An 18,625-nucleotide genomic window follows, 5' to 3' on the forward strand; every position below is an offset into this window, starting at 1 on the left:
CCCACTGGACAGAGTAAATCCCAAAATATTTCCCCTGCAACTGGTAGCACATTAATCTGTGCAACCGAGTCATCCCGGGCTCGAGGGAAGTCTGGACTGTTAAAGATAAAACATGAAATGCAACAATTTGTTCCCCTGAAGTTCAGAATTTCAGTGACGTCAAACGTCTACACTTCCTGAAGGCGAATGAGGGAACTCATCATTCACAGAAAAACACCCGCTTACATGCAACAGACCGTGTCATAATCGTCTTACTGTTCAAGAGCTCGTGCCACATCCAGGAACCCCGCTGCAGAAGTGTTGTTGCGATCCCATGTCACACTCCTGCAGGGCATCCACAACCAGTTATGGAAAAAGCATCAGAGAAAAAGAATAGCACCCCCCTCCCCCCAACATTTTCTTCACCTGAGAGTGGTGTTGATCTGCAGGGCTTTGCTGAGCATCTTGGCTCCGATGTCCTCCATGCTGTTCCCGCTCAGGTCAACCTTTCTCAGGCAGGTGTTGCTGCCTAAGGCATTGACCAGCACAGTTCCCCGAGAGCGCAGACGTGAGTCAGACAGGGACAGCGACTGCAGGGCCTGGGGTGGACAGTGGAAAAATTACTTTTTAGGAAAAAACTGGCAGACGACCCCAGGATGAAGAGGAGGAGGAAAGATTTACTGAATACTGATGTGCAGCTTGCCAACATGACCTTACAAGCTGCATTCATGAATTAATCACAACATATGTGAGTAGTGATGTAGAAATTGTGCCACGTATGTTGACAGAGGGGAAGAAATAATTCATCATATAGACATATCTAAGTAAAACATCATCAAATAATGATGATGTTTGATTTTTTATGTGAAATGACATCACACGTTTTCCCTCACTCATCTTTTATTAATTAAATCTTTTCTGAGTTTAACTAATTTTAACCCTGTATGACCATTGCTTTCATATTTGGTACATGCATTTCTGAGACCCCTATCTCATTAGCATGATAAGACCTTTTCTTAAAAAAAAGTATTATACATCATTTGGTCTGTTTTCTGCCATGTAGTTCATCATTATTCCACTAGGGGCAGTAGAAGGACTTTCCCCGCTGATTTCAAAATGGATGCTTCCATGAAATCTCCAAAATATGTTTTTAAGGGAAAGTTTTGCTAATTTTCAAAACATCAAAGTGAGAGTTATGATGTGGTATTACGCTCACCAAAAAAGGGGAAATTAAGTTATTAGAAAAAAAGTCAAAAGATTCTGCCAAAAAGTAGTCAAAACTTTACGAGTGAATAATGCTAAATGTATGATTTTAAAGCCATAAATTCTCAAGGAAAAAGTCATGTTTTATTTTTTTTAATAAAGTTGCACTTTTATGAAAATAAAAGTTGTACATTTAGAACAAAGTAAAGCAAGTTCAGCGAGATCCTTGAGTACCAGTCTGATTTCCATCGGAATAGTCTGCAACATACTATAATTCAAACAAGTAATGTTTGTGGAAAAATATTCAAAAGGTAAATGTTATTTTATTTTTGAAAAACCATGACTTTTTTCTACCAAGATTAAAAACTCTAAAGCATGACTTTCTAACTTTTTTTTTGTAAATGTGAATATTCTTTTTCCAGATTGGATGACTTTCTTCTCATAATTTTTCAGCGTCATTCTTACATGTTTGGTTTTTTTCTTTCTTTATGGTGGCCCTAATACTCCGACGTAAAGAATAACTCGTCTATTGTTATTTCTTTTGTTAAATGACAACTCACTGTGTTGAAAAATGAAAATTAGTCGATAGTTGTTTTTTACAACATAGTCAAAAACTTGAGTATCCTATTTAAGACAGTGGTTTAAATAAGGCGTTTTTTCCCTGGAAAAGTCATGTCACATTTTTGCCTCTTAAACTGACATTGTGTGTGTGCGTGTGTGTGTGTGTGTTTGTGCGTGTGTGTGTGTGTGTATATATTACATGTTATCGAAAAAGTCTCTTGTGGATTTCATCAAAGGGTTTTAAAAAAAACCCAAAATGTTTAATTTTCTGTCTTTGTTTGCATCACAACGTCTTCTTCTGAAAGTGCATCTTTCCGTGTCTTAACTTACACATTCTTCCTCCTGTATTAGTTGAACAAGCTTCTGCAAGACTTCATCCAGAACCCTGCCGAGCAAACATGGAGACGCCGCTGTGTGAGCTGCCACAAACTGCTTTATCTGCTTACAAGCGTTCCACTCAAGCAGTCAGATAAAAAAAAAGTCACAGATGTGTTTATTCGAGCAGCCATATGGAGCATATGCAGGCTTGTGTTCAAATAAACTCCAATATAAATGCAGTGGCATCTCACGGAGAGGCAGCACCTGTTTTTGATGTTGAAGTTTCGGCCCATGTGGAGGTGTTTCAGGGAGGGGTGTCTGGACAGGGCAGGCAGTAGCGTGAGAAGGTCTGTGTCCAAACCTGCAAACGAACACACATGACCCGTTTAACCGTCAGGCCAGCTCATCAGGTCAAGGTGAGTGTGAGCTGCAGCGTGTCCTGGTACCGTTGTCAGAGATGTCCAGCGTAGCGATGGATGAGACTCTGGGGAGGAGTTCCTGGATTACAGAAGCCCCCGCAGATCTTAGCTGAAGAAAAATGGACAGAAGTGAAGTTTAGTCATTTTTATGTTCAGTCTTTGGTAAAGTCTTCTGTTTTCCTGCAGGAGGGAATTCTATAGATGCTTCCTCAATTGCTGAGTGGAGAGCTGTCCTTCTGATCTGCAGGTAAAAACTCTCTGCAAAACCCTCTCTACTCATCTTTTGATCTATTGTAAAAGCGCTCCCAGAGGTATTATAATGATAAATATTATAACATAATATAATTATAACAATATTTTTTATCCAAAATCAACAAACCAATGTTATTTTCTCGGACATAGATTCTGCAGAGCGGCAAAAGTTCATTAGAAATTCACCTCCGTCTGGGTTGTGGATGGGAGTGAAACAGTAAAAGACGAGAAGCAAGCTCGCCCCATATCTCGCCATCCATCTGTTTACACACTCCACCGCCAGCTTACAGCGTCTCACACCCCAAAACACCCCAAAAAAAAAAAATGGTGAGCAATACTGGAGCTATCCAGTCGTACAGTTCTGATCCAGATTCCAGCTCAGACCAGGAAAACAAAGGCGTACAAGGATCTCTTTGTCAACAAGTGGATGGAGCGGAGCAGGGAGCTTGTAGCACCGACATCAATCTTTTTCCAGCAACATTTTTGCAGAATAAAGAAAATATTCAGAGATGCATTTTTAAGTTTAATTATCTATATTTATGTCTTCCATCATTGGAAAAAGGGCACAAGAACATGTAAAAAACAAAGTTTTGTTATGGGTTTTTAAATATTTCTCTTGAGGATCTAAAGTCAAATCTATGAGAGTTCTCTGCATATTTTCAGAGAAAATGGATCTTAATATAAAATCTCTCATAATATGAATGTGAGGAATATTTATGAACCACTTTTTAACCAGCAGTCTAAGCATGGAGGGAGTGTTTGAAGATAACAGCAGTTATTTGCTTCTTTTTTCTTACTGAAGAAAAGCCTCCCTGCAGTAGATAACAGGTCACTGAAAGCTGCAGAAGCAAGTTTTCTTCTCTAGTTCTGCCTCCTGTTTGGATGCAGCAGAAGTTCTTACCTCGCAGCTGCTGATGTCCAGATGAAGATCGTTGATATGAGGATTGGAGGTCAGCCCTGTCAGAAGAGCCCTGTGGGAGCAGCAAGAGGAGCAGTGATTGACGCAGACAAGAGGAGGAGAACTAAAGTCCCGGGGCCGTATTCATAAAGCTTTTAAGAATCCTCTCACAAATCGGCTGACTTTGCATTAAAACTCTCAGCAAGGAGTCTTAGTTTTAGAGCGATTCAATATGAATTTTAAATCTGAGCAAACTGGTTCAGAACTGGGGCAAAGCAGAAGCAAAACCTTGATTTATTTATGGAAATAGAGAATTTTTCACTCAATTTTTTTGGCTAATTTATTTGCTATTATAAGTGAAAATATGCTAGGTAAAGTGTTACATTTTTGCATCTTATATTAAATGTGTTTGATAAGATTCCTCTAATTTGGCAGAGAAATAACGGTTTGAGGTGGCAATGACAGCTTTTTACATCAGAATGTTACGGGTTACGTTTCTTTGCTTTTGTGTTTTGTTCTCTTTTTGTTCTGTCATGTTTTGAGTTTTGGTTTCCTGTTTTATTTTGAAAGGTTTCCTGTTTTGTTGTTGTATCGAGTTTTACTTTGGTCCCCATCTGCCCTCATTGTTGTCACCTGTGTCTCGTTTGTCTTTATGTATTTAAGTCCTGTCTTTCCCTTCCTCAGGTGCTGGTCCAGAATCTTTTGTAGTCGGTTGTGATTCTATTGTTAGTCTGTTACAATAATAATCAATAATTGATACTTTATTTAACCCACAATGGGGATATTTTTCTCTGCATTTGACCCATCCCCTGAGCAGTGAGCTGTAGCGTTAAGGGTCTTGCCCAAGGGCTTGATATGGTTATTGTAATTCCCATTATCCTATTTCCGGACTGTAAGTCACTACTTTTGTCACGAACCTTTGACCCTGCTGCTTATTTAATGATGCGTCTTTAACAGCCGCCAGGAGCACTCCTGCAGTCTAAGAGGGGAGACTGCCTGCGCAGTTCTATGTCTGGCATCAAGCGCAATTGCTTTGACACACACAAGCAGCCAAGCAGCATGGACCTTACTTCAGCTCTTAGACACTTCAGTCATGGTGCAATAAAAGAAACACCCATGCTCAGCCGCATCCCACCATCCTTTAGTACCGTTAGACCTGACGTGAATGTGACCGCCACTACAATATGACACAGCTTTCAAGTTAAAAGCATTCAAAAGCAGTGTGAAAAAAATTCACCATCATCAACGGGTTTGGAAAAGCCGGTCTGCTGCGTGCCAGAAGTTTTCCTCACTGTTGTGATAGGAAACTTCTGGCACACACGCTGCGCCAAGGCGCGCGCGTGCAGCGCACTTATAAGTCACTGCTGCTCTCTTTTACTGGAATGTTTTTTCAACCAGCCCTGTTATTTCCAAATTGCTGCCGTGTTACTGCCGGAAGGAGGGGAGAGCTGCCCTCGCGTTCCGCTGCAGCTCCCTGCTCCTTCTTAAACACACATGCGGTTTCAGCACATATACATCCCCAATCTACAACACAGTGTGGCGAACCGGGGGTTAGCCCCGCCTTAAACCCCTAAGACTTGTGGGGAATCTGAGTGTGAATTTTCTCACCATAACTCAGGGAGCTGTGAGCTGAAGTCAGGTCCATGCTGTTTGGCAGATGTGGGTGTGTTCAAATAAATAGGCTAAACTTCTAGTTACTTCTCCCACACTGAGACTACTAAGGTCTCTTAGTATTTGGGCCAAGGTAATCATTGACGCATCAGATGAAATGCCATAACCTGCAGATTGTATGCAAGTGAAGCTTCTGTATGAAAAAAATGGTTAATCCTCATTAAATAGGAAGAGTGCAGCATGTAATCAGGTGCGCTCTATAGACCGAACATTACAGTACCCAAGTTAACATTGTTCATACCCCTCCGGGAATTGTTCCCTGCGTGGTAGCCTTTCACCTTACCAACCAAGCTACCCAGTATGAGTCTGTTGGGAGTCTGTTGTTAGTCTTTTAGTAGTCTGTTAGTAGTCTGTTAGTCTGTTTCTAGTTTTGAGTTTGCTTGCCTGCTGCAGTGGTCTTTTATTTTGTTTTTTTGGAGCATTAAAAGACCTTGCTCTCCTGGAGCCTCCTGCCGCCTCCTCAATGCACCTGGATAGTCCCTCAACCCCCCTTTGTGACACAGAATTGTCTGAAGGCACACTGACTTGGACGTAGCTTTCATCAAGCAGAAACATGCAGCTTCACAAAGCCTTTGAGCTGCAGGAGAATTTCAGCACAGTTGTTTCACACCAGCCTAAAGTGTTTCTGTGGAGGTTGATTTTATTGTTACAGCATGGATATATTTGCACTATTTAAGTCTGCAAACAAACCAAATAAAAGCCTTCTTAAAATGCACAGAACTACACATTATATTCATGATTAGTAAGCGGCTGGGGTCCTGTTAGGAAGTAAAAGCATGTGTCTTTATGTGGGAGTGTCAAGTTGAACGCAGCAAAGAAAATGGAGGGACAAGAAAAATAGCTGAGAGGAGGAATGTTTACTATTGGCTCGGCTGAGGAACATGAGGTCGTCTTCAAAGGAACGTCTGGGCAGGATTTCACAGCAAGACTTGGGTGAAATACTCCTCAGTGTTTTCAAAGCAAACTATTTGTTTCTGTTGTGTGTTGTGTTGTGTGTTATTGTGTTCTGTGTTATTGTGTTGTGAGTTATTGTGTTGTGTGTCATTGTGTTGTGAGTTATTGTGTTGTGTGTTATTGTGCTGTGTGTTATTGTGTTGTGTGTTATTGTGTTGTGAGTTATTGTGTTGTGTGTTATTGTGTTGTGTGTCATTGTGTTGTGTTATTGTGTTGTGTTATTGTGTTATCAGTTAAAGTGTTGTGTTGTCAGTTAAAGTGTTGTGTTGTGAGGTAAAGTGTTGTGTTGTGAGTTAAAGTGTTGTGTTGTGAGTTAAAGTGTTGTGTTGTGAGGTAAAGTTTCGTGCTGTGAGTTATTGTGTTGTAGTCCTGCACAATAAATCTCAAATTTATCGTTATCGCGATATCAAGCTGTGCAATACGCATATTGCAAAAGTCCGCATAAATCGATCTCAAATGTGCTAAAACAATCTAATGGCAACTTGAAGTATTTAACAAATCAAAAAAAAATCCCTTTATGCATGTGACCAATCGATGGAGCCCTTCAAGTTGTTGACCAATCGATGGAGCCCTTTTATTTTAGATGTTTGCCTCCTGTGTAGACGAGGGTCATTTGGATTATAATTTAAGTTATGTTGACTCTTATTGAAATTAATCTGTTGCAGTGAAATGGAAAAGGAAATGTTTTGCTATTTGTTCATACATCGCTAGTTATATCGTCATTGCAATATTAATCACTGATATCGCACATTGCGAGTTTTCATCATATCGTGCAGCCCTTTGGTGTTTTTTTAGTGATGTGACGAATTGAAGTGTGGTATTTTTTGTTGTGTTGCGAAATCTAAGGTGTTGTGTGTGACCCCTCTGGGCCACCGTATATTTGACACTTGCAAAGATTCCAAACCTTGTTTTTTGGACATTCTATGCATTTTCCAGGTTTTTCGTCGTTTTAACTCTTTTTTTCTCTACTACACCTTTCCCAGCTTTCTCAAAATCAGCACAGTTTTGAATTGTTCGTCTCATTATGAGCTAAGATCTAGAAAAACGTAAATTATTTTAAAAAATAAGTCCAAATTCTTGTGCTCCAAACTCTTCACAAAATTGATTTAAGACTGAAAAAAGCCTCAAACTTCAAGACTTTAGACTGACATTTATTGTCAATATGTTGGAAAGAAAAATGTAGATTTATGTTCTGAGAATAAGCGCTAGTTTTAGATTTTGAGTTTTCTCACTTTGTTCACATTTTGCTCTAAAATGAGTAATTTCCACTTATTACACTAGTTTTTTTGGTCACTGTAATCAAAATGAACTACAGTTCAGTTAATAAAAACCCATAAAATACAAGTTGTTTAGATCTAATAAAAATATTATAATTTCTGGTCTGTTTAGCATTCAGTTCAAGTTAATTCTGTCTAACAGTTAGGTTTTTTACCTTCTGTCCCCTTTTTTGAACGCTTGTGCGGAACTCCTTGTTTCTGACATCTTATTATGAGGTTTCTTGTTTAGTAAAAATGACTTTCTGTATGGACAGATCATTTTAAAATGTGCTTTTCTTCCTAAGATGAGTGTTTTCTTTCTATTTTTAGGCTACCTCTTGATGTATTTATCTTTTCATTCATAGACAACATTTGTCATTTTGTTTCACACAATCAACTTTAGTATCACAGCAAATATGTTCATCTAGTGACAGTCATAATCTTTGAACGGTCTGCGATCATTTTAAAAACTCATCGTCTTTCAACAGCATTTTCTGCAAGCTATTCTATTCGAGAACACAGACACAGATGAGCATCTTCATGTTCGTACAGCTTTCAATGCAGCAATTGAGATAAGAAAAGATCTTCAGATCTGAGCGGGAGAATAAAAGGTGGACGGACCTCAAGACATCAGGAGGCAGTTTCATAGAGGAAAGGTTGACGTGAGTGAGGCTGAAGGCTGAGCTGAAGAACTGTCGAAACAACGGCAACGTATCCTTCAATTTCCTGTTATAGTTAAAAAAAAAAGCAGGATCAAGACAGGGAAAGATGATCACAGCCACACACTGGAATTGTTAACATGTTTGATGGATACGCACTGAGAGAAGCACGTGCAGAATGATAAACAAATTCAGCTTGAGCGCGAGCGACAAGCAAAAGATTTCAATTGATAAATACAGATTCATGAGCTAAATCTATGCAGACACCAGGACTGCTCTGGGTTTAAAAGACAGCATCATCTTTTCTCAGAGCCACTAACCAAAAAGAAAAGACAAGAATGGATGGTAGATGCGGGAAAAAATAAATAAATAAAGACTTTTCTATGATGGAATCACTGCATACATGTATCTTCATGGATCTGGATTTAAAGCACTCTTTATGGTTCAGGTGATCGTAAACATATGACTAACCTGTGGGAGAAGGCATTTTTGGAAAGATTCAGAAAGGAAAGATCAGCGCAACACCCCCTTAGAAGAGCCCCAAATAGCTGCACGGACACAGGGTGGAGACGGTTAATCTGAGCTGAAGACGGCACAGGCAGAAATGTCACACACCAACGCGGATCCGGCCGTTAATACTCACAGAGTCAACACAGCAATCTGTGCCTGACAGATCCAAGTGGACCAGGCAGTTGGGCTGAGACAAGAAGACATACAAGTTCTGCAGGCAGCAGAGCAGAGGGACGGCGTTAGGCTGGAAAACTAAATCTCTCTAAATAATTGTGTGTTTGTTTCCAGATGGATTGTGCCGTCTGACCGAGGCGTCCTCCCCTGAGAGGATCCCTGGGTTTTTGCTCAAGTCCAGGTGCAGGAGGGAGTTGGAGTATTCATCGCTGGAGCACAGAGCCTGAGACAGACACACCAGACCTGACATGGAAGAGACAGAGGGAAGCAGATACCAGGGGTCCAGATGGCAAAATGGAAAAAAAAAAAATTAGAAAAACCAGAGCATGCGATATTGTGTTCCTACATAATTCACACAGATCTGGGAACTGCAGGTATCAGAAGATGCTACATGAAACTGCACAGTTCAGAGCAATAGCTTAGTTCTTTGTGGGTTAGATGAATGAATTGAGTAGCATGAGACACCTCACGTCAATGTGGAGTAATGGCAGAGCAAAACATGAGGCCAAGCTCTTTGGAGCGAAATCATCTGCAGCTTAGGAGGCTGTACATCTTCAAACCCAGAGAAGGAGCCAACCTGCTTTTCTCCTATGGTCGGCAGGGTTACTGTGCCGCTTGGAGATGAAGCACTTCTTAAGTCAACAGACGGAGAGGAAGCAGCAAGGAGGAGACAAACCTTTCGAGGTGAGAGACGTCTTGGACAGGTTGAGGAGACGAAGACCTTTGCTGAGACGACACAGCTGCTGGATCAAGTTGGACACGCCTGCACACAAGTGATGCGATAAAAGGGATGGTTCTGTTTCTACATACAGAATGAGCTTTGAAAAATGGTAAGAACATACCAGGGGAATTGTATTCAAAGTAAATATTCTTTTGATAATATACTGATCTTAGAAAAAGTCGGCTTCTTGTGATCATTAAACTGTAAGCACCACTAAAAGCAAAGGCTTTCTTTCTTTCTAAGTTCTTTCATGTCATCACATCAAAGCAGCTCCAGCAGTGAGAGACGAGCGCAGTGCGAGCACGTACCTTGGTTGTCCAGAGAGTTGTGGGACAGGTTGAGCGAGTGGATGACTGAGGAAGGGTTCTCTGAAAGAGCTGCTGACATCTTCTGTGGAAAGTCTCTGCAGCCACACACCCACACAGTGCAGAAGTTATTCCTTAAAGATGGATTTTTGTCAATAAAAATACCTTTTAAAGAAAGACCCACTCTAATCCCTCTTTCGATCTTTTGTAAAAGGGTTTAGAAATGCAGTTTTAATATTAATTTTCTCCTCAGTAATCAGAAAAAATGCCACAAGACATTTGTTAAAGACACCAAAAACAACCTTTCGATCAGAGTGAGTCTTTAAAAGTCCAAAAGTGGATTCTGAGTTATAGAAAGATTGACACATTTTTCAATTTGAAGGAAATAAAAAGGCTTTCAAATCATTAGAACCAATGTTTTACTCACAACAAAACACAGAAAACACAGAAATGTTTAAACAGAGAAATGAGGCACTTATACCAATGACACGTGCTCCTTTGAAACGTCACGGGTCTTGTTTGTTGGTGCATGCCCTTGTTTTAAGGGGCCTATTTCAGGCTAAATCAAGTTTTTGAGCTTTTTCCTTACAAAAACAGAAACAAAAACAGAAACCCCAAAGCGGTTTTTTGATCTGTATTTCTGAGCATTCCTCTGAGCACCAGCTCCACCAAATCCATGAAAACAAGCGGCCACTTCTCCATGGGGTTATAGGTCATCGGCTGAAAAAAGCAGGATATAGGCCCTTTCAATAGTTTGAAGACCACAGGTCATGAGCTTGTGGGGTAAACTCGTTATTTTCTGATATCCAGCTGCTGACGAGCTTCTGGTCATCTTTGACGTACTTTCATTTATCAGTGTTCTAAATGTTCTTGAGCTGAAAAAGCTAGACGGTGGCAGGAAAGGAGTGCATGTTGCTGTAAAACTTTAATGTTAATGTTTAATGCTCTGTCCAGTCTGTCCATTATGTCCAGTTGGTTCAGATGTTGGTTCTTATGAAGTCCATATTTGAACATGGTCCAAAATTTTAAATGTTTATTGTCCTGAATCTTTTCAAAATATCTATGATTTTGAACCTTCAGTTAACAAAAAGTAGTTTATTTAAGTGTACTACAAAGTCTGAACTAAAAGTAACGCTTTCTATGTATTGTAAACAAAAAAAATCTATTTAGTCTGAAGAAGTATTCAGTTATGATACCTTCAACCCTACATGTACATGGTCTATAGTCTACTTGTTATGACTACTCAAGTTTATCCAATAGAATAGACTTCAAGAGTGCTACTTTCTGCCACAGGTTTGTTCCCTTGTCCAGCTATTTTGAAACCTGCAGCTGGCATCAAAGTTGCCATGAACTCATTTAGAGGTGTACAATTTAACATTTTGAACATTATTTATAGTATTTATTTTATGCTTTGAATTAAATATTTATTCCTGTTTATTCAAATGTAAAAACTCATCCAACTTTTCAAGGTTTTCTGTTATCTTTCAACCAAAGATACTATTATCTTCATTCAGATAAAATTAGCAGCTTTTTGACTAACAATATTTATTTTTATTTTTGGGGGGCCTGTGTGGCTCAAGACTTTAATTTCTAAGCATTTATAATGAAGTCCGTTAACTCAGCAAAAAGTTCAGAAAAGTTTTAAAAACTCACGATTTTAGCCCCGCATTCTCCAGGGTCAGTTCCTCCAAGCAGGACGATTTGCTGACCGTGTGCAGGACCTGCTCAGTGACCTCTGACCCCTGTTAAGAAAAAACAGGTCGCACTTGCTGCGGGTTGTGTGACTCATCAGAACCTGAGCGTGCATAGTCAGGGGTGTTTATGCTCACCAGGCGAAGGTCTTTGCAATACAGTTTGGTGAACCATGTGTTGTAGGCCATTGATGCAACAATGACGGCCAAATCTCTGTAAAAAGTAAATAAGATGAACAAAAGCCGTTTTCTGGACCTAATAGTGTTTGACCGCTTCTCAGTCATCACCTGCTTTCCAGGTGGCTGAAGTCCAGGAGGTTAAACTCTCTGTTGTCCTGGGAATGATAAATGGTGTCCACATCCTAGGAACATAATCACACATGAGGCCGTCTGATGCAGCGTGACTGTTCACTTTGTGCTGTACGGCGTGTAGCGCTAAAAGCTCTCACAGTGGCACAGACACAGTCCCACAGCTCTTACCCACTGCACTTCCTCCTTGCAGCTGATGCCATTATAGTCACACAGAGCGGCATAGGTCTCCGAGAAGCCTCCTGAGAGACGCAGACGGGAGAGGAAAACAAAAGGGGAAAACAGAAAAGAGGAGTCAGAGAGGATACGAGCAGCTGCTTCTGACACAAAATCGGGGCAAATTCACACGCATGCATTCCTCGAGTGGATCGATCTTTTGTCTGCACGACAGCTTTAAGCTGAACATCTGGGGGAGCATTTGCAAGGCCTACATGCCAGGTTCTCTTCCAGCCGGCCAAGCAAAGTACAGCAGACAGCACATGCTAAATGAGGAGGTCTGTTTTACCACAGGCTCTCTGAGTCTCCACCGAAGTCTCGGAGCTGGGCGAATACTTCCTGCTGCCCTCGGAAAGGTCACTGTCTGAGTGACATATGGACGGGCTGCCAACATAAAAGGACCACCAACACTGTAAGCAAGCGTGCACCTTTTGACAACCGCCCTTATAAAGGTCACCCTTAGGATTCTCCGTTAATCAGCCAATGCATCAAACATGGGACGGTATGAAGGCTGGACACTCACGCAAAAATGGAGTTGTTGAAAATTCGAGACAGAGCAAAGTTGATATGGCTGACCACATGGCTGAGATGATCGCGGGACTCAAACCGCAGAGAGTGGCTGGACTTGTCTGTGTCGATGATAACCTGGAGACAAAGTGTAACAGACTGTGTGAAACAAACAACAGATGGGGGTCAGTGTTACAGAAATACATTGATTTGATGTTTACAAAAGCACATTTGGGCTCTGCATGCTTTGCCTTTCTCTCCTTTGAACTAGGCACTGACCTTAGCTTCTTTATCCAATGCAGCTCTCAGAGATTTTGGTCTATTTTGTTTGCTAAATGATTTCAGAACTCAACTCAGGTTTTTTTTAATTTTTTTTTAACCTCCAGCATTGAAATAATCCTTCTACGTGTTTCACTCAATTAAAGGATTAAGGCTTGTTTTAATTTGCTGCATTCTTCTGGTGGTAAAGTGGTCGTTTAAGTGGTCAACTTACAGTACTTTCTTAAAAATATAGATTATAACTATATAAATAAAAGATTTCCGACTCAGCCAAGTGTCTGATAATGGTGTAAAAATTGAAAGCATTTCAGGATTTTTTATATATATATATATATATCTTCTTCTTTCACATTCGGCTTCTCCCATCAGGGGTCGCCACAGCAAAACAACCCTCCCACGAGGATGAGTCGCATGGTTAACTTGGCAATGTTTTACGCCGGATGCCCTTCCTGACGCAACCCTGCCGTGGCTGTCTGTGGTTTTTGTCTGTGGTGAAATTAATGAAATCTAACGTAGGGCTCCAGTACATAGAACTCCAACAGCCACACAGCCTGATTTAGTCTGCTATTATATTTTCATGACAAACCCGCCGACCGATCCTAAAACAGCCCAAATTATGCCTAACTGCCTAAAGCCAATTTTACCCGCAAATTTAAAACCAAAACAGCACAATTAGGCGGAAAACTGCCCAATCTGGCAACACTGACACGCAGCTGTGCCGAGAACAAATGTCACACACCTGGGTGTGTGACATTTGTTCTCAACGATGGGACCTTGACTTTGATAAATGCTTATTTCCAATGTTTCAATTCAAAGTAAATTAGGATGTCTAAATGCAGAATTCTCAATGAAAGAATGCCCAAATAAGGTTGTTTTGACAATAAGAAAAAAAGAAAAGAAAATATACCTGGTGTTCAGGATGAGAACTCAAAGCTCTGATCTCCAAAAAATTGAAGGTTGTTTCCGCCTGTTGTCCAAAGCACAGTTTGAAGAGCAAAGATGTCAGATGACGTCAGGAAAGGAGACATTAGAAATTCAGATATCATAAAAACATTGTTTTTTTTCCACAATAGATTAAGAGGAGTACCTTAGCGGGGATCTTCGGAGCCAGGAAATACAGGCGCCATGTTGTGAGCACCTTAAAAGAAGGAAATAAAGTAGAAGATATAAGTGATTTTAAGTGGGACTGCGTAGTCACAGTCCAGGGGGGGAGGAGGAGTTTCCATGGTAATGATGAGAGGAAATTCTGCTGTATTGATCAGGCTAAAAGCAGAACGACAGTATTTATTGTCAAGCAGTGATAGATTACCAATCCTGTGCCAAGGGATAATAAATGCAGACTTGTTGAATTGGTTGAATCCCAATCCCTCAAATCACAAACGATGAACAATAATCTGTTTGGGTTGTGGGCATATGCTGACGTGTGCGATATGTGTAATTTCAGACGGCGTTGGGTCAATGAGCAATTTCCTTCAGCCATTTGGCTCCACTTTGATGAGAGAACTTAAAAGGGAACAACTGCAGATTTTTAATCTTCTTCATCCTCCAGCTCCTCTCAAAGCATAATCTTTCTGGTCACACTGGGTTGGGATGCCAAGTATTCATATTTTTTTTCTACATCTTCTCAGTTGAGTGAGGTTTTTTTTTTAATCCAAAGTTGAGAGGGATTTAGATAAAAAGAAAAAAAAAGTGTTCAAGTCCAGAAATAATTTGTGCATTTCCATCTGAATGAACAATCCCAGCACTTCTGTGCCTGCAGCTAGGTTTTTTCAGCATGAAAACACTTGATTTTTCCTTCCGATTCCTCCCAGTGAGCAGTAATTTCTTATTTGGCAAACAGACCCTTAAAAAAGTCAGTGCCTCTCTCTATCAGGCCAAACAAAAGGCTACCATTCCTTGGCATTTTGTTGCTCTCCACAAAGCCCTGAGTGCTGCCCTCTGCTCTTCCTCTTCTTCTGCTCCGTCAGTCCCGATCATTTACTACCTTCCCTTAAATGGACCTGCTAAAACAGCCCCAGAGGAGAGAACAACGCCACCAATCCCACGTGTCGCCCCAATGAGAAACATCAATTAAATTACTGCTCCAGTGTCTTTTTTGACACGGGTTTGTCTGAAGCACACTGTGAGACCGAGGCAAACGCTTACTTCAAAGGCTCTCAGGAAGGGGTTCATTAGAAAAACCAGATCATATCACATTACCTTGATGACTCCAGGCCACTGCTGGTTCCTAAAGGAGCTAGTAAACAGAAGTAAATCCTGCTGATGCAGGCAGGTGGACAAACCTTTCTACCAGTAATTCACTTCAAAGGGACGGCGTGCAAACATCCCGCTTCCTGTATAAGAGCTGCTGCAGAGCAGCATTTTTGGTGAAGTTTACATAAGAGATAATGAACCCTTCAACTGATCTGACACCATCATTCTGCCCCAATATCTTAATGAATTAGTGAAAAAAAAAATGTCAACACATGGACATATAAGACTTGCAATTGCCGAAATTAAATATGTGGTCCGTGGAGGTGTGATCTTTTCTGTCCTCTGCCTGGAAGCAGCAGGAGAAAGAGACATTGCTTTTGAGATTAGCTTTTTGAGAGGAAGCGGTAAATGGGACACGTTTTTTTTTTTTCTGGCAGATAGACATATAAATATCAAACAGATCACTGTCATTTCTCCCAATCCTTGCTGTGAGATGAACCATTAAAGCACCCAGTGAGTGAGGCACTCTCAGCCAAGAGGAGACCTTTTGGAAAAACTCATTTGCTAATTGATGGGCAGCAGACAAAGCTCAGATAGTAAAGTGAAGATAAAATAAACTAATGTTACAGCAGTTTTTATTATAAATATGCCTTCATATAGGATCCAGTTTAATTTCTAGCTCAGTGTGAAAACTAAATGGCCCAGATTCAATTCAGATATATGGCAGAGCTTCATTTTCCCCCACAGTGGCTTCACATCTCTGTCCCATACTCTGCTCTGAAAGCTCCCATTATCAAAGGCTGTTCAGCTCCCCAACCGCTTCCATGTGGCCCATGAAGCAGGGGACCCTCCCACAGATCCACTCCATCCAACATGAGACCCACACTGTTAGTGGTGCAGTCGCAAAGTGATTGTAGAAGCAAGACGTTCAAGCTCGCTGCTGACGTAGATATCAGCGCTGTGACGGTGGAAGACTCAGTGGAAGTTGACATCAAAGACTGCAAATGCATAAAACAAGCCCCTCGAATGTGTCTGCAGCAGCAATATGGTGTCTATCAGCACAAACTGGGAGTTAAGAAAATGTGAAGAGACAGAAAAAAAATCCTTACCAGGAATCTGTCCTCCGTTTTTCCACTTTTAGTGTCAAGCTTAATTCCACAAACGAACTTAATCAAAGATTTATCAATGATTTTCCTGATGCTCTCTGTGGAGGAAAACACACATTTACACAGATTATCTTTCTGTGGGTCTGAAAAGATTCAGTTCATCAGCGTGAATCCGAAATGTGCTGTTAGAATCTTATGGTGTGTCTCAGTTATAGGGCACTTCAATAGACTGACACCTCGATGAACACAAAATGGGACGTCGCGTTCGCTGTGCAGGATTATTTGCAGAACGTCGTGTCTGTTCAGATCTGTTTTTAAACAGCTGAAGTCTGCCTGGAGGTTGAGGTGGAAGTATGCACAAGTCCAAGGCTTTTCAGTGTTTTTGACAGACAAACACAATACTGACTAAACTAGAAAAATGGTCATTGAAGTTAAAGCCAGTTTTCAAAGAGCAGGACAGACTGAGAGTTGCGTCGAGCAGGGAAACGCATCTGCAGCTGCTTTTTGGTTTGATTCAACAAACCAAGGAAAGATGGGACACTATAAGCTCTTGTGAAACGATGCCGCCTTCAGTGTGTGTCTAACTGGCCCATCCCACGGAGTCTCCACAGCTAAACTGAACTTCATGTCCCCCTATGCTCTATCTTTCTTGTGGGGCGAAACATGCATGTGATAGTCACTGATTCAGTCTGTGCTGTGACCCCTGCTTGAACAAGACCCGCCTGCTGCACCAGCGGAAAATCGAGCCATCGCTGAAGCAGACACTGGCCAGCAGGAATGATATGATTCAGCCTCTCAATTACTGTATCAGCTCAGCATGCGGCCTGATGAGTTGATTGAGGAAATCAATACTAAAGGCTCTGGGATCAACTTCTTGAGCCAAAATGAAAGCATGGACTGCAACCCCTTTATTGAGTGCACATCAGTTTCCAGAAAAGCACCAACAGCCCTCCGCCATCTGCATCATTTAAGGCTCTTCTCACACATGTTGCACTCATTGTTAGATATAAAAGCTGCTGCGCTCTATCCTTTTTCAGGTGACCTTGCAGACCACCAGGTGCTCCATGCTGGCAGCGTGCGCCGGTAGGGCTGCAGGAGGCGGAGCCGCCCGGCAGGTGTCTGAGAGGAGAGGCAGGGATTCACATCAGCGCCTAATAGAGTCATTAGGAGTAATTAACGCAGCGGCGCGCGCTTGCGCGTGTCATCCGTGAGTTTGTGGGCATTGCTGCGACTTTGACACGTGGAAACTGTTGCTTTTAAGCACAGAAACAGGTCCAGGGTGGGATTCAACATTGGAAGAGTGAACATCTGCCTCATCACTTCTTCATCCTTCTACACTTTGACGCGCACCTGCACGACCGGACCAGAACCGAGGCTGCAGGAACGCAAACAGACAAAGACGAAGTGGACCACGTGAGGGTCAGAATCAGGCTGAGGAGAAATCAAACCCACGAGTTCAGCATCATTTCCACAACGCCCCTTTCCTCCCCTGGCCTAAAGCTGATGTTAGATTTTTTTCTTCTTTTTTTTCAAGTCCCTGTAACCCCCCTCCCTTCAGGGCAGCCCCCCTAAGCATTGTGAGATATTTTCTTTCCCTTAAATAATTCATCTGCACAGAATATAATTCGCGTGCACTGAGGGGGAGACAGCCCCCCGGAAAGCCTCGGGACTCGACATGAAGGTGGATCTTTTCACAAGCATCCGTGCTCGGTCGCAGCCTCCAACAGCCACGCGGAAGAGAGGATTCCGCGCGCGGCCCCACGCGCCGCTGGCGCACGCGGGGATGAGAAGGAGAGCAAGAAGAAGAAGCGAGCGTGAACCCACCTGTAATGTCTTTGCTCACACTGACGAAACCAGAGGCTGTAAGCTCTTTAGAAGCCATGTCTGCTCCTCTCTACTGCCGCTTCCCCCTTTCTCTCCTCCCCCCGCTGGACCTCTCTCCCTCCTCCCTGCGCTCCCTCTCGCTGCCTTCCTCCTCCTGCTCTTCCTCTCTGTCACAAAAGGACAGATAGGATTGTCTCTCTTCTCGGCATTTCAGAGGAGCATCGGACAAGCTGAAGCTTCCTGGAAGATGCTCTGTGAAGAATGAGAGGCTGGATATGGGAACAGGAGGAGGAGGAGGAGGAGGGAGGATGATGAGGAGGGGGAGGCGGGATCAATGAGATATAATGAGGCTGCTGTACTTACCTGTGACGAAGGGTATCAGATGGACCTTTACAAAGAAGAAAACCTATTCCAAAATGTATTTATTTAGTTCTGCACGTGCTTGTTGGGTTTAAAATTTGGAGGAAGTATTGGTTGGTGTTTTTTTTTACTAGAGATGTAACGATTAATCAACTTAATAAAAGAATCAATTTGAATTCTTACATCCAACCAGATCAATCAGTCTGAGACAAATTGTTAATCGACCTATGTTTTTTAAATTGTTTGAAAGAAAACCCTTT

General features: G+C 41.7%; 1 protein-coding gene and 1 long non-coding RNA gene across 4 annotated transcripts in view; one reads left to right on the forward strand and one right to left on the reverse strand.

Moving 5' to 3' along the window:
• Positions 1 to 18,287, reverse strand: part of LOC101171983 (capping protein, Arp2/3 and myosin-I linker protein 3) — a 35,049-nt gene extending 16,762 nt beyond the window's left edge. For all 3 annotated transcript variants that reach the window (XM_020701861.2, XM_020701862.2, XM_020701858.2), the window contains exons 1-22: positions 18,006 to 18,287; positions 16,185 to 16,279; positions 13,970 to 14,020; positions 13,790 to 13,849; positions 12,620 to 12,741; positions 12,386 to 12,480; positions 12,052 to 12,122; positions 11,860 to 11,933; positions 11,710 to 11,785; positions 11,534 to 11,622; positions 9,884 to 9,978; positions 9,531 to 9,617; positions 8,988 to 9,097; positions 8,814 to 8,891; positions 8,642 to 8,718; positions 8,133 to 8,237; positions 3,634 to 3,703; positions 2,508 to 2,589; positions 2,326 to 2,422; positions 2,074 to 2,128; positions 406 to 578; positions 256 to 324 (exon numbers count right to left, since the gene is read on the reverse strand). In XM_020701861.2, coding sequence (XP_020557520.1) covers positions 256 to 324; positions 406 to 578; positions 2,074 to 2,128; positions 2,326 to 2,422; positions 2,508 to 2,589; positions 3,634 to 3,703; positions 8,133 to 8,237; positions 8,642 to 8,718; positions 8,814 to 8,891; positions 8,988 to 9,097; positions 9,531 to 9,617; positions 9,884 to 9,978; positions 11,534 to 11,622; positions 11,710 to 11,785; positions 11,860 to 11,933; positions 12,052 to 12,122; positions 12,386 to 12,480; positions 12,620 to 12,741; positions 13,790 to 13,849; positions 13,970 to 14,020; positions 16,185 to 16,279; positions 18,006 to 18,063 — 1,889 coding nt within the window. In that variant the 5' untranslated portion in view covers positions 18,064 to 18,287. The remainder of the gene's footprint in view (positions 1 to 255; positions 325 to 405; positions 579 to 2,073; positions 2,129 to 2,325; positions 2,423 to 2,507; positions 2,590 to 3,633; positions 3,704 to 8,132; positions 8,238 to 8,641; positions 8,719 to 8,813; positions 8,892 to 8,987; positions 9,098 to 9,530; positions 9,618 to 9,883; positions 9,979 to 11,533; positions 11,623 to 11,709; positions 11,786 to 11,859; positions 11,934 to 12,051; positions 12,123 to 12,385; positions 12,481 to 12,619; positions 12,742 to 13,789; positions 13,850 to 13,969; positions 14,021 to 16,184; positions 16,280 to 18,005) is intronic.
• On the forward strand, positions 9,062 to 9,910 carry LOC110014811. The gene is made up of 3 exons (XR_002289808.1): positions 9,062 to 9,228; positions 9,456 to 9,684; positions 9,819 to 9,910. It is a non-coding gene; the product is annotated as an uncharacterized LOC110014811 (long non-coding RNA).
• Positions 18,288 to 18,625: the final 338 nt, after the last annotated feature.

The sequence above is a fragment of the Oryzias latipes genome, chromosome 4 (assembly GCF_002234675.1).
Source record: "Oryzias latipes chromosome 4, ASM223467v1".
Taxonomy (NCBI): domain Eukaryota; kingdom Metazoa; phylum Chordata; class Actinopteri; order Beloniformes; family Adrianichthyidae; genus Oryzias; species Oryzias latipes.